This window comes from Salvia splendens, chromosome 8, assembly GCF_004379255.2.
Source record: "Salvia splendens isolate huo1 chromosome 8, SspV2, whole genome shotgun sequence".
Lineage (NCBI taxonomy): Eukaryota > Viridiplantae > Streptophyta > Magnoliopsida > Lamiales > Lamiaceae > Salvia > Salvia splendens.
Genome location: NC_056039.1, coordinates 734,837 through 749,917, shown reverse-complemented (window position 1 = coordinate 749,917; position 15,081 = coordinate 734,837). Strand labels below are relative to the sequence as shown.

Below are 15,081 nucleotides of genomic sequence, written 5' to 3'. Positions count from 1 at the left end.
AAGAGTTTGAGATTTGTATCGTGTTCAGCATATGAATCTTGGATAAGTTGATTTACATGTCGTTACAATAATTGTTGTACATTTACTATGCGTCTGTAGGAATGTTCAATTGATTTTGTAAATGAATTATGTACGTTGGAACTTAGAAGTTGGATTAGAGCTTACTATGCGTCTGTAGGAGTGATAATCTGATGAGTACGAATTTGATCTTAATGTTCAGCAAGGTTAAATTCAAGCATCTACGAACATGTTCAGTGCAAGTAGAATGAACGAGATTTTTACAACTTTCATTAGATTAATCGTTAATCCATAGGTTAATTGGTCCGTTAAGTTAATTCACATCTGGAGCATATTAGGAGCAACGTTCTTTATCTCTTGAGTTTCTCCATTTTCGTACCTTAGTTTGTATTTTTTTAGTTCATTAATCTTGTCAATTCTTGTTAAATAGCCTACGCCTCCCTGTGGTTCGACACTCGAAGTACTACAGTCGACTCTGTACTCTTGCAGATAGATTGTAATATTAGAGCTATTTTATTAAACTTGTGTGTTAATAATCCATTAATATAAAAGCTCGAAAATTACACATCAATATTCATAAAACAAATTGATTATTTCATTCTTTTTATTTGGTACAGATCCGGTCTTAGTGTGGATTCCCTCTTGCTGATTTGTAGGTAATCGATGCGAGACTATTGTAAAGTTTTTCATACGGTAGGACATTTGGTTTAAGAATTTAAAGTTGTTTCATATCTAAAGTCAATGATCGGTCTCGACTAGCTTTGGTGCTGATTTTTAGACACCTCAATAAGTAAAATAATTAGTCAAAGATTTTAAAGTCTGATCATATTATAATCAATGATTGATCCCGACTATTTTTTTTACTAGGATTAATTTATAAGCATCCTACAAAATATGACAACTTACCCAATAATTTTAAACTATTGTACTTTATACCAAAGTCAATGATCGAATGTCTTATCAACGAATATTGTCACTCAATCTCACTTTCATTAGTTTGATATTTCAATTAACTCATAAATACGTAATACTATTGAAAATTTAGAAAAAATAATTTAATTAACAATAACTCCATACTAATTACAATTACTGATATAATCGGTATAAATATAAAAAAAACATTATGCTCTTTATAGAATAAGTAGTACTCCTATTTTTTTAAGAAGTTGGCAGTTAGGCAGTGATAGAATAAGCTTTTACACTCAAAACACCAACACTCAATTCATTCCCTTCATCGCCCTCGATTCTCTCCCGATTCCACCCTTGTTTAATCCCTCATCAGACTGCACAAGCGTTTCGAATCATCAGGATTTCCAGCCAATCGCGCCTCATTTTGACAAATTCGTTCGATTCATCTACTGAGCTTTCAAGTTCTGTAAGTTTTTAAGTGATGAAGCCCTTGCGAAATACCAGCGTTCATTTATTGCGATTGATCTTCCTGAGCGAGCCGATGAGAAATAGTAGCTGTTTTGTGTCATCTTGATTTTTAGTTAGCATTGTCGAATATCGATTGTCGATATAGTCTTTGCCACATCCCCCTCCAAAGATGTATCTCTCGATTCTTATTGTTAATTCTGAAATAGTATATGGATATTGGCTGTTTAATTTAGCTGGATTGTCCCAGTTGTGATGTATTTTATTGTAATTTATGACATTCTCTTGAATTTTGGAATTGATTTTGTATAGTTATTAGGGGGCTGTTTAATCCCCCAAACGCGTTGATGGATATAACTGTTTTCGCATTGTTTGATTATGGAACTGTTTATTCTGAATTATATGGATATTGGCTGTTCAACGAAGCTGGATTGTCTGAGCTGTGATGTATTTTTATGTTTTTATATATTGTAATTTATGAAGTTTTCTTGGGATTTTCTTATACAGGGATGGAGTTGTTTTGGATAGTTATAGGATTTTCTTATACACGTTGATGGATATAACTGATATCACCTCGTTTGATTATGTAATTCTTGAAATTATTCAATAATATGTATTGTATATCTACTCTACCACCCCCTGTAAACACCCTTATACTGTAAACTTTACCGTTATATATATACATTCATCACACGTGTGTCAGTGTTGTTCCAACTGGCTACTCCCGTGCTCCGGTGATTTCCTTCTCTCTGCATTATATATACACTGTGTTGTGAAATATTTTTAAAGAGTCTGCTGGGTTTATATGGTGTTTGCTGACAGTAAGAGATGGGGGCACACCTCAGTACTCCGAAAACGGAGAAATCATCTGAAGATGGTGAAAACGATAGACTTCGGTTTGGTCTATCAGCCATGCAAGGATGGCGTATCAATATGGCGGATGCTGTAAGTCACTTTGTGCAGAATATGAGTTTTTCAGTTTCGACGATGCAGAATCTTGTTAGTTAGAGTGCTGTTTACAGATTTAATCGAGTGGATTCATGTTTTTCTGTTTCCTGTTAATTAGAAAGTATGCACGCTAAATAGAACAATTGTGGGGTTCAGTTTCTGTGCTTTATACACCCACAAAGAGCTGAACTTCATAAAAGTATTGCTTTAGTCTGACTAAGGCACAATTTGCCTCAACAAGGTGTGCAGTGAACTTCAGTTCATAAGTCAAGTGTTCTTTAGGAATACTTTGATAATGAAGTTCTGTATTCTGGTAAGGAGGCATCTGCTTCCCGATCCTGAAGGAATCGTAAAGGGATAAGAAAAGAAGGTAGAAGAACATGAAGAAGCAATCAACTCCTGGTATCCTGCTGAAGAGATATAGGAGGTCGAAAAGTTGTGTGGGGGGGGGGGGGTGGGATGATTGAGGAGTAACACTGGATAACTTTTTAAGTTGAAATTATTGAGAAATAATTTGCTTTTTATTATAGCTACAATATCCCTTTTTGTGTTTCTCTTTCGTAGTTGTACTGAATATGATGTTGTTACTCTTCTTTTAGCATGCTGCAATTCCGTATTTGGATAACACCAGATCATTCTTTGGTGTTTACGACGGTCATCTAGGTATGCTCATCATTATTCTTTGGAGTATTTATTTATTTTTGAATAAGAACTCAGTATCAGTTTCTGACTTTATAGTCATTCCTTGAATTCGCAGGTGGTGAGGTTGCCAAATTCTGTGCTAAGTTCCTGCACCAGCAAGTGCCGAAACAGGAAGAATATTCAGCTGGAGATGTCGGAACAGCTCTCCGGAAATCTTTCCTCAGGTTGTTTGCGAAATAATGTTTATTTACTTCTTCACTAGCTCTTCACGATTTCTGTCTCATAGAAGTTAGAACTTGTAGAATAGTAAGGCTTGCCTCTTACTCGCGTGTCTATTTACTCTAGATTACACAACGTTTTATGTATGTATATTCAATTAGGATAAAGGCTGAAGATTAACAAAATCAAGTTAAAGGTATCTTATTTTATAAATATCCAATTTAACTCTCTTTCCAAAAGATAACTAGAAGAGTTATGTCTAACTACTATAAATCAAGATACATCATTTACAGAATTTATTGTCATCTAAGATCATATCTATTGTTAATGCAGGATGGATGAACTGATGACTGGACATAGAGGCTGGAGGGAGTTGGCTATCATCGGAGATAGACTAACCAGCCATGATATCCTCGAAGAAGGTGCGATATGGTCTCCAATACGTGACCCCAGCAATTGGACAGAGGAGGTGCTTAAATCAATCCTAAATAACCATTTTCCATCGTAACTTGGAATTTTGGCTTATTATTGCTTCGTACAGGGACCACACTCTGATTTCAAAGGACCACATTCTGGAAGTACTGCTTGTGTTGCAGTCATCGGGGAGAACCAACTTGTTGTTGCCAATGCAGGTGATTCGCTCTGCGTCATTTCTAGGAACGGTCAGGTACCATGTGATTATGATCTCGATGTACTTAATCTTGTACAACTAACATTTTGTCACACATAGCTTTTATTTGTTTTTAACTATGACGTTTTGGCTTTTCATCAGGCACGCGAGCTGTCAGTAGACCATAAACCCACCCTGTCTGCTGAGAGGGAAAGAATTATAAGAGCAGGAGGATTTGTCCGCGGGGGGCGTGTGGAAGGCTATTTGGATGTTTCAAGAGCTATAGGTTTTGTACAATTTTGTTGTCTTATCAATTTTTTTTTATAATTTTAATAGTTAGGAGAGTCGGGGTCATCGTTAAAATCTCACCCTGAACATACAGCTGATCCTGGCAAAATCTGAATAATTTTGTGCGTAATTCCACTAGCCACGTATATTATGATGACTATCTTATTAGCTAGAACTGTTTAGGAGCTGTTTTTGAGGTCTCTTACGGCCGACCATGCATTTGATGCAGGCTGTGTGGAATTCAAGAGTAGCATATATTTACCTCCAGAAGAGCAAATGGTCATTGCTGATCCAGAAGTTAAAACAGTATGTATCTTCGTTTTGTGTTGTAACGTAGAACTGCTTCTGTTTCTTTAGGCTTTGTGACCATCCAATAGTAACCAGTGAAATATATATTTCCAAAATTATCAAACCTTATTAATGTTATAATTGATAATTTGGTGTTGATATCTGTTGGTAAATATGCTGGGAAACCTTAAGTTCTTCTATTTGCTGCAATAGCACAAAATTTCTGATTCGTTCGTTTCTAAACCAGGTTGAATTTACAGACGAGGATGAGTTCATTGTGGTTGCCACTGATGGCATTTGGTATATCATCTGAACTCTTTTTTTTTTCATTTAATCTGCATTATATCTCTAGGATAGCATAGTGTTGACCTGCTTTCGTTTATATGCTTAATTCTTGAATAAATTAAGCATAGTGTTGAACTTCTTTCGTATATATTTCGTTACAAAAAAGGGCTTCGGATAATATTTTCCGACTATTCAGTTTCCTTTTTGCTGTCTGCCTCTCAGGGATTGCATGCCGAGCCAAGAGGTTGTGGAGTTCATACACGAACAGCTGCAACATGTAAGTCTTTTTGGTACCGCTTGGCAGTTGCTCTTTCCATCTCAAAATATAGCTCCCTGTCTTTGTGGTGTCATCAAATTTCCAGTCGATACGTTGTGAAGGCTTTACGTAGTACGTGTGCAAGAAAACATGCTGCTAAATTCTGTGATCTGGAAAACATGAACTGTGAGATCTGCAGAAAGTTGAAAAACTATGTTTTAATCTCTCTTTTGGTCTATTTGTTGTGAATCTTCTCAAGCTGTGTTCCCTCGTGCAGGAGAGTAAGCTCTCGTTGGTGTGCGGAAAAGTACTCGACCGGTGCTTGGCGCCTACTACTAACGCAGGCAATGGCTGCGACAACATGACCATGATACTGATTCAGCTCAAGAAACCTGAACATTCGGGCGAGCCTTCGGACATGAAATCCCCGGCTTCTGAAGAAAAGCATCCCGGGTCATCATCCCAATTCCCCAGCCTTCTGAGTTCTGAAGAAAATGCAGACTGACTTAAGTCATATACTGATTTATTAGCACCTCAAAGAGTGTGATATTTTGTCCAAAAATTTGAAGTTTCCCATATTCAAAATCAATGATTCGATCCCAAGTAATCTTTTTAATTTGACAAGTGACCCAATAATTTAAAATTGCTTCGTAACAAAGCCAATGATCAAATCCCTTACTGAATATCAGTGTGCCAACTACACTCCTTAGTTTGATATTTCAAACGATCACCCCTCGCTCCCAAAAAATCTCATTAGACTTATTTCCATTTGTCACGGCTCAAGTGAGGCGTTTTATTTAACACAAAAATTAAGAAAAATAACAACTAAATGGAAAGATAATCAAATATGAGAGATAAAAATAAAGAATAACATATGAAAGAGAATAAAAGTTAGTAAATTTTACAAAAAGTGAAATACGGTAATCAAATAGTATGAGAGATAAAAACAAAGAATAAAATATGAAAGAGAATAAAAGTTAGTAAGTTTTGCAAAAAATGAAATAAGCCAATTAATTTGGAACATAAAAAATACTTATAATTAACTTATATTTTCTCAAACTCTTATGAAAAATATAGAAAAATGAATTAATTACCTCAAATAAAATGTAAAAAAAAACTGAAAAAAAACAAAAAAATTTGAAGAAGTTGGCGGTTGGGCAGTTATAGAATAAGCTTTTACACTCAACACAGTCCAAACCTTTTAATCCCTTCATCGCTCTCGATTCCACTCTTGTTAATCCTTCATCAAATTCCACAAGCGTTTCGATATCATCAAGCATTCAGCCCCAATCGCGCCTCATTTCGACAAATTCGTTCGATTCATCCACTGAGCTTTTAAGTTTTGTAAGTTTTTAAGTGACGAAGCATTCGTTCGATTCATCAACTACCAGCATTCATTTATTGCGATTGATCTTCCTGAGCCAGCTGATGAGAAATTGTAGCTGTTTATTAGTATCTCTTTGATTTATAGTTAGTCTTGTCGATACCAAAGATGTATTTCTCGATTCTTATTGTCAATACTGAAATTATGGATATCGGCTGTGATGTATTTTACTGTTAGATATTTCCAATCTATGAAGTTTTCTAGATTTATTTACCCTGTTTGATTATGTAATTCTTGAAATTATTCAAATTTTATGTATTGTAAATCTAATCTATCAAACCATGGAAAAGAACTGGATATTCTGAATTATTGGCTGTTTAATAAGCTGGATTGTCTCTGTTGTCATGTTTTCTTATGTTGATATATTGCAGTTTATGGAGTTCTCTTAAATATTTTTTTCATATGGGAATGGAGTTGATTTTGTATAGTTACAGGGGTTGTTTAACATCCCTCACGCGTTTGATTATGTAATTCTTGAAATTATTCAATCCCATGTATTGTAAATCTATTCTATCAACCATGGTAAACCCCCTCATAGGGGTTGTGATGTATTTTTATGTTGTTCTTTGAAGTTTTCTTGATTTTTTACTTTCATATGTGAGTGGAGTTGATTTTGTAAAGTTATATCCATATGTCCAGCGCCATATTGTCCAGCCAGCGCGGACAATGTGGCCGGCCGTTTGTGATGTAACCCCCCACTCGCTGTAAATCATATGTATTGTAAACCTAATCCACCACCCATGGTATTATCTGTTTAGTTTTGCTGTATAGTCCCAGTTCATTTAGGTAAGTTATGGGGGTTGCTTGGTCCCCCCCAAAGTCGGATGGATATGACTGTTTTTGCCTTGTTTGATTATGTAATTCTTGAAATTATCCAATCTTATGTATTGTATATCTATTCTACCACCCATGGTAAACACCATTACAGTGTAAACTTAACTGTAATGTATATATGTGTTGGCTGTTACGTATAACAGGCTACTCCCATGCTCCGGTGACTACTGAACATCAAGAAGATAAATTAGTAATTCTATATGTGAACTTTTAGTTTCAGAAAATTTTAGAAATTGACTATGTTGCCTCTTTGGATTCCATTCTCTCTGCATTATATATACACCTGGTTGTGTAATATTTTTAATGAGGCTGCTGGGTTTAAATGGTGTTTGCTGACAGTAAGAGATGGGAGCGCCACACAGTACTCTGAAAACGGAGAAATCATCTGAAGATGGTGAAAATGATAGACTTAGATTCGGTCTATCAGCCATGCAAGGATGGCGTGCTACTATGGACGATGCTGTAAGTCGAAGATTAGTTTTTCAGTTTTGACAATGCAGGCTCCTGTTAGTTAGGGTAGTGTTCACAGTTTTAATCGAGTGGATTCATGTTTTTTCATTTCCTGTTAATTAGAAAGTATGAATACGTTGAATGGAGTAATTGTGGGGTTCAGTGTATGTGATTCATATATCCACAAAGTGAAAATATTAATATATTGTTAGCATAGTACGCTTGAGTCCGACTAAGGAACAATTTGCCTCAACAATAATCAAGTGGTTTTTAGGTATACACATGTGCAGTGACCTATTTGTAGATCTATCATTTAGTCTGTACAAGGAGGCATCTGCATTTGGTGAAGAGTATGCAATCAACTCCTGATCAAGATGTACAGTGGATAACTTTAAGTTGAAATTATTGAGAAATAGTATTTCAAGATAACTTTAAGTTTTGGTGATCATGCAGAAGTTGCTTTCTGTAATAGCTAACAGTGTCATGATCTAGATCAGTAGATATGGTGAATGCCCCTTATTGTGTTTGTCTTTCGTAGTTGTCACGGAATATGATGTTGTTACTCTGCCTTTTAGCATGCTGCAATTCCGAATTTGGACAACACCAGATCATTATTTGGTGTATACGACGGTTATAGAGGTATGCTCAACATTATCCTGCACATTATTTAATTTTTGAATCAGTTGCTGACTTTATAATCTCCTTGAATTTGCAGGTGATGAGGTTGCTAAATTCTGCGCTAAGTTCCTGCACCAGCAAGTGCTGAAACAAGAAGAATATTCAGTCGGCGATGTCGGAACAGCCCTTCGGAAAGCTTTCCTCAGGTTATTTGCGAAATACTATTGTTTATTACTTTCTAGATTATAGAACGTTGTACTTCCAGAACATCCGCATCAGAATCCACACACACACACACACACATATATATATATATATATATATGTGTATGTTCAATTAGGATAAAAACTGAAAAATTATGTCTAACTAATGAATTTATTTTCACCGGAGTATCTAAGTTTATATCTATTGTTAATGCAGGATGGATGAAATGATGACCGGACAGAGAGGCTGGAGGGAGTTGGCTATCCTCGGAGATAAACTAAACATGTTTGATGGTCTGATGGAGTGTCTGATATTCGCTACAAGACGTGGCGCCGAAACTGACGAATGGACAGAGGAGGTGCTTAAATCAATCTTAATGACTAAATAACCATTTTCCATCGTAACTTGGAATTTTGGCTAATTATTGCTTCGTACAGGGACCACACTCTGATTTCAAAGGACCACATTCTGGAAGTACTGCTTGTGTTGCAGTCATCGGGGAGAACCAACTTGTTGTTGCCAATGCAGGCGATTCGCGCTGTGTCATTTCTAGGAACGGTCAGGTACCATGTGATTATGATCTCCTTAATCTTGTATAACTAATATTTTCGTTTTTGGCTTTTCATCAGGCACTCGAGCTGTCAGTAGACCATAAACCCATGCTGGCAGCTGAGAGGGAAAGAATCTTAACTGCAGGAGGATATGTCCGCTGGGGGCGTGTGCAAGGATATTTGGATATTTCAAGAGCCATAGGTTTTGTGCAATTTTGTTGTCTTATCATTTTCTTTTCCAATTTTAATAGCAAGGAAACTCGGGTCATCGTTAAACTCTCACCCTGAACCTACTGCTGATCCTGGCAAAATCTGAATAATTTTGTGCATAATCCCACTGACCGCATATATTATGACAACGGATCTTATTAGCTAGAACTGTTTAGGAAATCTCATGAGCTGTTTTTGAGGTTTCTTACGGCCGACCATGCGTTTGATGCAGGTGGTGTGGAATTCAAGAGTAGCATATCTTTACCTCCAGAAGAGCAAATGGTCATTGCTGATCCAGAAGTTAAAACAGTATGTATCTTCACTTTGTGTTGTACACTTGTAAGTAACAGATTTTAGAGCTTACCTAGAACTGCTTTTGTTTATTTAGGCTTTTCCGACATTTTCCCGATTCGATAACAATGAAGCCTGCAGACAGTTCATATTAAGGCCAAGAAAAGACACCACATGTGACCATCCAATAGTACTCAGTGTTATCTATGTTTAGGAAATTATCAAACTTTAGTAATGTAATAGCTGATAATTTGGTGTTGATATCTGTTGGTAAATTTGCTGGGAAACCTTAAGTTGTTCTTCTATTTGCTGCAACAGCACAATTTTTTTGATTCGTTTGTTTTCCAAACCAGGTTGAGTTTACAAACGAGGATGAGTTCATCGTAATTGCCACTGATGGCATTTGGTATGACGCCTAAACTTCTCTTTTTTTCATTTAATCTGCATTACTTCTCTCGAGATAGCATCCTTGGTTCGAAATAATTTTTTGTAGTATCTGTTATATGCCTGATTCTTGAATAAATTAGGCATAGTGCTGAGCTTCTTTCGTATATACATCGTTACAAAAAGGGTCTTGTATAACATTTTTCGACTATTCAGTTTCCTGTGCTGTCTGCCTCTCAGGGATAGCATGTCGAGCCAAGAGGTTGTGGAGTTCATACACGAACAACTGCAACATGTAGGTCTTTTTGGTACCGCTTGGCAGTTGCTCTTTCCATCTCAAAAATAGCTTCCCATCTTCGTGGTGTCGTTAAATTTCCAGTCGATACGTTCTGAAGGCTTTACGTAGTATATGTATGAGAAAAGTGCTGCTAAATTATGTCGCCAAAATGATGTTTGAATATGCAGAAAGTTGAAAAACTATGTTTTAATCTCTCTGGTGCGTTTGTTGTGAATTTTCTGACGCTGTGTTCCCTTGTGCAGGAGAGTAAGCTCTCGTCGGTGTGCGAAAAAGTACTAGACTGGTGCTTGGCACCTACTAACAAAGTAGGCGATGGCTGCGACAACATGACCATGATACTGATCCAGCTCAAGAAGCCCGATCAGTGGGGCGAGCCTTCGGGCATGAGATCCCCGGATCCCGAGTCATCGTCCCAAGCCGCCTCGGAGTGAATCTTGATCAAATGCAGAGTCCTTTGTAGCCCTACCCCTACCCAAACCAATCTCTATATACTCGGATGATATTCTTGCATATACTTGACACATGTGTAGTGTGAAGAATTTGTATAGCTTGTTTGACTCGATGTGTGAATTGATTTAGTTTTTTACCCAATTCGAACCAACCCGAGATGAATATGTTTAGTTTTGACGCTCTAAAATCTTAAATTCTAAAGTTTTTATAACTAGTTAGAATTGAAAATCCTAAATGTTGGAAGAAGTTTAAAAAGATGAATGACAATCTGAAAAAACTAAATATATTAGGTTTGAAATATAAGCAAATATGTCGAATATAATTCGGATTTTGCATTGTTTTGATTCTAAAAAAACAATTTGAAGGGATGTTTGAATCACTTTATTAGATGGAGTTCGGTTTCATAGATTAAACAATATAGCAAAATATAATCTAAGATTAAGTTATGACATTATTTAGTAGTGCATGATTATCCATCTATGATTAAGTCATGAGATTCAATCCCATGAACCAAACATAATATACAAATTTAATCATGAGATATAATCTTTCAAAGTTCAAACCGAACACTCCAGTTTTTGTCCAATTCGATGAACCAATTTGGAATATCCAAACCTCCGAATAAAAAAATTCTAAAAATTTATAACTAAATCCGAACCGATAAAAAATCCAGTACATTCAAAAATAGAAAAGTTTATTGCTAAATATATTTGGTAGGTTTGAAATAAATAAATATACCAAATACACGATTTTTTTCTAAAAGGGAAATAAAATAAGATGGGTGGGTCAATTCGAAATATTTAGAAATTTGGAGGAATCTTAGGGCAATTCTCTCTATTTGGGGGAAATAACATAACCAAACAAACGAAGAGATTTTTCTTCATTAGAACCCTCCAAATTTGTTCCTAGCTGCCAATTTCTTCCAGAAACCTTCAATTCAGTTCCATTTCTGGATTGATCAAGGATATGGCGATGTCTCCAACTGCAGCTCTTGCTGCTCAATTCCCCTCTTCCTCTTCATTCTCTTCGTGTGAGTCTCAGTATGTGATTCGTGTGTAATCCGTTTTATTAAGAGCATGTAAATTTGTCATGTCTATGATTTTGGATAAGATGATTGTTTGTTTGTATTTGTTATCTTTGTTTGCATTTGTCTCTCTGTGTATCATTTTTAGCAAGTCGGAGACTGCAAGAGAAAAGAAGTGTGTATTGTTGCTTTTATTTTTGCTTCAGTGGATGATGTTTTGGAAGCATTTGGTGTAGTTAGGGTTCATGACTCAATCAGTTGGTGGAGGTTTGAGAAATTTAGGATATGTTCTAGTTTGAGGCTTCTATTTCTGGGCAGCATATATGTATATTTTTTTCCTGATTAAAGATGGTAAGAGATGAACTATAGTCGAATAGCTGATGAATGATCTGAGGTGAAGTCAGGATTTGTGAAGCTTGAGAAAATAACGTTAGTAGTCTATGGAAATACCACAGATGGTAATGCGGCCAGGAGTGTTTTGAGTGGTTGGTTAATCTCAGGTGCGGATATCATGAATGTTATTCTACAGTTTGATCCCGATCTAAATCAGATGAAAAATCTCTTAGTGGAGTTGCTTGATTTGATGAGATATCTTAATCTCTTCGTGGAGTTTTATTTGATTTCATTTGCATAGTTGCACTATAAAATTGGATACAAGGCTGAGAGGCCACCGAGTGGTCTGTTGCAGATGTTCTACAAATGCTCAATGGAGATACTAATGATTACTGTAATTATGATGGTTCCATTTGTGCACGTGACACTTATGCTAGTTGTTTTTGTTCTACAATCGTTGGTATTCATTTCATTGTCGTAATTCGTTAGAGGCTTTCCCCAAAATGAATTTGGTGATCCCCTCATTATACTAGATATGGATTACGGACTGAAGCTTGTCACTATGTGTCAATCATGATTTAATAATGAAATTTGAAAACGTGGAAACAGTTAATAGATTATACCTGTGATGTTTTGTGCGATTAACTGTTTATATATTGTGTTTCCCCAACTGCAGGTAAGAGACATCCGAACTCCAATATTGTTAATTTTCCGAGTTTGTTAAGTCAAACTGGGATGGCTAGAAGATCTCTTAGTGTGTGTGGTTTATTTGGTGGAAAGAAGGATAACAATGACAAGGGTGATGAAGGTAGCAAGGTATGTTAATTTTGTGTTCGCTCCAGTGCACATTGCCACATCGAGTAACTAGTCTTATTGCTAACTTATCTCCTATCATAATTCCAAAAGGACCTCCCTTTCGCTCATGTTTCTTCTCTAGATCTTTGTGAAGCTCCTTTGTTCGACTAATCAGATCCTGTGGGGAAAATAATTTCATGTTTATATATAGCTCTCATTTATTTATATGCACTTCCCGTATTTCGTAGTTTGTCCTAATAATTATATTTGAACAGTGCTCTTACTATAAAATGTATGGTTGATGTAGGCAGGATTTATGGGAAATATGCAAAATTTATACGAAACTGTAAAGAAGGCACAGATGGTTGTCCAAGTTGAGGCAGTTCGAGTGCAAAAAGAACTTGCTGCGTATATTCTAATACTTGAACTTGTATCTACTGTTATTTTCTTTTCCTGTTATTCATACTAATATTCAGTTCAATACATACACTCTCACTGTGGGATTGCTGTCAAACTTGCAGAGCTGAATTCGATGGCTATTGTCAAGACGAGCTAATTAAGGTATATCTCAAGTTCAGTTCTATGATGTAACTGTCAAATTAGTAGAATTTTTTAAGTTTAGTTGTGATGAACTTAAATAATAGTTGTACACGTCGAATCTTTTATGCTTTCATGTTCAACTCAAACCAGTTAATAATATCTACTGAAAAAGCTTTTTTATTAGTTGTAGTTATGTTTCGTATGAAACAATGAAGTCTTTTATCTCCTTACGGACTCCTAAGATTTGTATACCTCCTCCTATAGTTTGACGAATCTTTTTCCAGGCAACACTCTCTGGGAATCAACAGCCTGTCCGCATTGAGATAACAGATGCTGCAATGGAGTTGGGAGCTGAGGTATGTTAAGGCTCATATGATCCACATTTCGTATATCTGTCTCCTCGTCTTATTGTCTTAGATCATTCGTACCACTGCATATCATCACTTCCTCCAGTTCTAACCGAGTAAATGGTATTTCATTGCTTGAAAGTAGAAACCGTTTCAGTTTACCTTCGTGCACATCTTCATTAAACACTTGACCCCCGTTGTGCAGAAACTCTCTCTTCTAGTGACGGAGGCATACAAGGACGCGCACCAGAAGAGCGTTGAGGTGAGCCATGGGCGAAACCAGGCCAATCCGAGCGAGTGTCGTTCTTTTGTCATCCCGTGTTTCAGTAGTTTGTGACATGTTTCATTTGCTTCGTGCAGGCCATGAAAGAGAGAATGAGCAATCTTGCTCAGAGCTTAGGCATGCCAGGAGGAATGCCACAAGGTTTGGGCGACAGTCTCAAGTAATTTGGAGATGATGGATTTAATAGGGCTTTCAATTTTGTAAAACAGTAGTAATATATTTGGTTTCCTGCCATTTTTAAATGTTACATGTACCTCAGTATAAGGACCTTTTTCTCTTTATTGTTTCTTGTCCTTATTTTAGGGTAAGTACTTCCTTCATCCTACTCTAATAAACACATTTCTTGGCTCGCGTGTTGCCTAAGAGAATCCACAATGGCGGCGAGCGGACCGGCTAGCCGATCTCCGGCGCTCGCCGGTTCGTTCGCCGAGCCATTGTAACCGGCGAGCTCCATTTCGGCGAAAAAATCGGTCAGCGCACGCCGATCCGCGAGCACTGGCTGATGCGCTCGCCGGTCCGCTCGCCGCCATTGCAGACTTCGGACCGGCGAGCGAATTTTTTTTTTAATGTAATTTTTTTTAACGGAGACGAGGAGTGAGGCGGAGGTTGAGTTTTTTTTAAATAATGTAATTTTTTAAAAATTAATGTATTAATTTTAATGTACTTTTTTTATAAAATTAATGTAATTTTTTAATGTACTTTTTTTTAAAATTTAAATAATATTATTGAATTTTCCCGTATATGTGTCGTAAATTTAATTCCGTATTTTGTGTAATTGTTAATTATTATTTGTTTTATATAAGTAGGAGTGGTGTGACTATGTTATTGCTAGGCTATTGCTGGGCTATTTGCTTGTCCTGATGATGTGGCAGGAGGATTTTTAGTGCTGATGATATGGCAGGAGGAGCTTGTGGCTGGGCGAAAACCATTGTGGATGCTCTAATTGTATAACGGTTAATGTCTGAAGTCAAAGTACATCAATTTTATCTAATCCAAATTTATCCAAAAAATTGAATTTTCAGAAAATGATGTTAGCTCATTGTAATCAATTTGTTAATCTTATCTTTTTACAATTTAACTTAAAGAGAGTTATTATTATTATTAACAAATTAAATACGCGATATTATTTCAACATTTCTAAATTTGATTGAAAATCA

At 36.3% G+C, this 15,081-nt stretch overlaps 3 protein-coding genes across 6 annotated transcripts; all 3 read left to right on the top strand.

The window, feature by feature from the left end:
• Positions 1-1,176: 1,176 nt before the first annotated feature.
• LOC121745503 (probable protein phosphatase 2C 21) lies at positions 1,177-5,544 on the top strand. 2 transcript variants are annotated; one of them, XR_006038845.1, is made up of 11 exons: positions 1,177-1,393; positions 2,215-2,337; positions 2,940-3,003; positions 3,098-3,206; positions 3,535-3,670; positions 3,743-3,868; positions 3,974-4,097; positions 4,329-4,405; positions 4,635-4,687; positions 4,895-5,114; positions 5,206-5,344. XR_006038845.1 is itself a non-coding variant. In XM_042139440.1 (11 exons), exons 2-11 carry the CDS (start codon positions 2,221-2,223, stop codon positions 5,431-5,433), a joined length of 1,089 nt encoding a protein of 362 aa, XP_041995374.1. In that variant the 5' UTR covers positions 1,177-1,393; positions 2,215-2,220; the 3' UTR covers positions 5,434-5,544. The 2 variants fall into 2 exon arrangements, 1 of the variants encoding a protein (XP_041995374.1); XM_042139440.1 differs by having other exon boundaries at positions 4,895-4,949; positions 5,206-5,544.
• A 576-nt stretch (positions 5,545-6,120) lies between these two features.
• LOC121743268 (probable protein phosphatase 2C 21) lies at positions 6,121-10,758 on the top strand. Of its 2 annotated transcripts, none has more exons than XM_042136519.1 (11): positions 6,121-6,272; positions 7,486-7,608; positions 8,172-8,235; positions 8,312-8,420; positions 8,635-8,776; positions 8,856-8,981; positions 9,048-9,171; positions 9,412-9,488; positions 9,824-9,876; positions 10,095-10,149; positions 10,395-10,758. In XM_042136519.1, exons 2-11 carry the CDS (start codon positions 7,492-7,494, stop codon positions 10,581-10,583), a joined length of 1,056 nt encoding a protein of 351 aa, XP_041992453.1. In that variant the 5' UTR covers positions 6,121-6,272; positions 7,486-7,491; the 3' UTR covers positions 10,584-10,758. The 2 variants fall into 2 exon arrangements, with proteins under 2 accessions (XP_041992453.1, XP_041992452.1); XM_042136518.1 differs by having other exon boundaries at positions 10,071-10,149.
• A 675-nt stretch (positions 10,759-11,433) lies between these two features.
• Positions 11,434-14,205, top strand: LOC121746223 (nucleoid-associated protein At4g30620, chloroplastic-like). Of its 2 annotated transcripts, none has more exons than XM_042140158.1 (7): positions 11,434-11,632; positions 12,636-12,775; positions 13,062-13,162; positions 13,276-13,315; positions 13,579-13,650; positions 13,847-13,903; positions 14,002-14,205. In XM_042140158.1, the coding sequence occupies exons 1-7, from the start codon at positions 11,569-11,571 to the stop codon at positions 14,086-14,088; spliced, it is 561 nt and encodes a 186-aa protein (XP_041996092.1). In that variant the 5' UTR covers positions 11,434-11,568; the 3' UTR covers positions 14,089-14,205. The 2 variants fall into 2 exon arrangements, with proteins under 2 accessions (XP_041996092.1, XP_041996093.1); XM_042140159.1 differs by having other exon boundaries at positions 11,437-11,642.
• Positions 14,206-15,081: the final 876 nt, after the last annotated feature.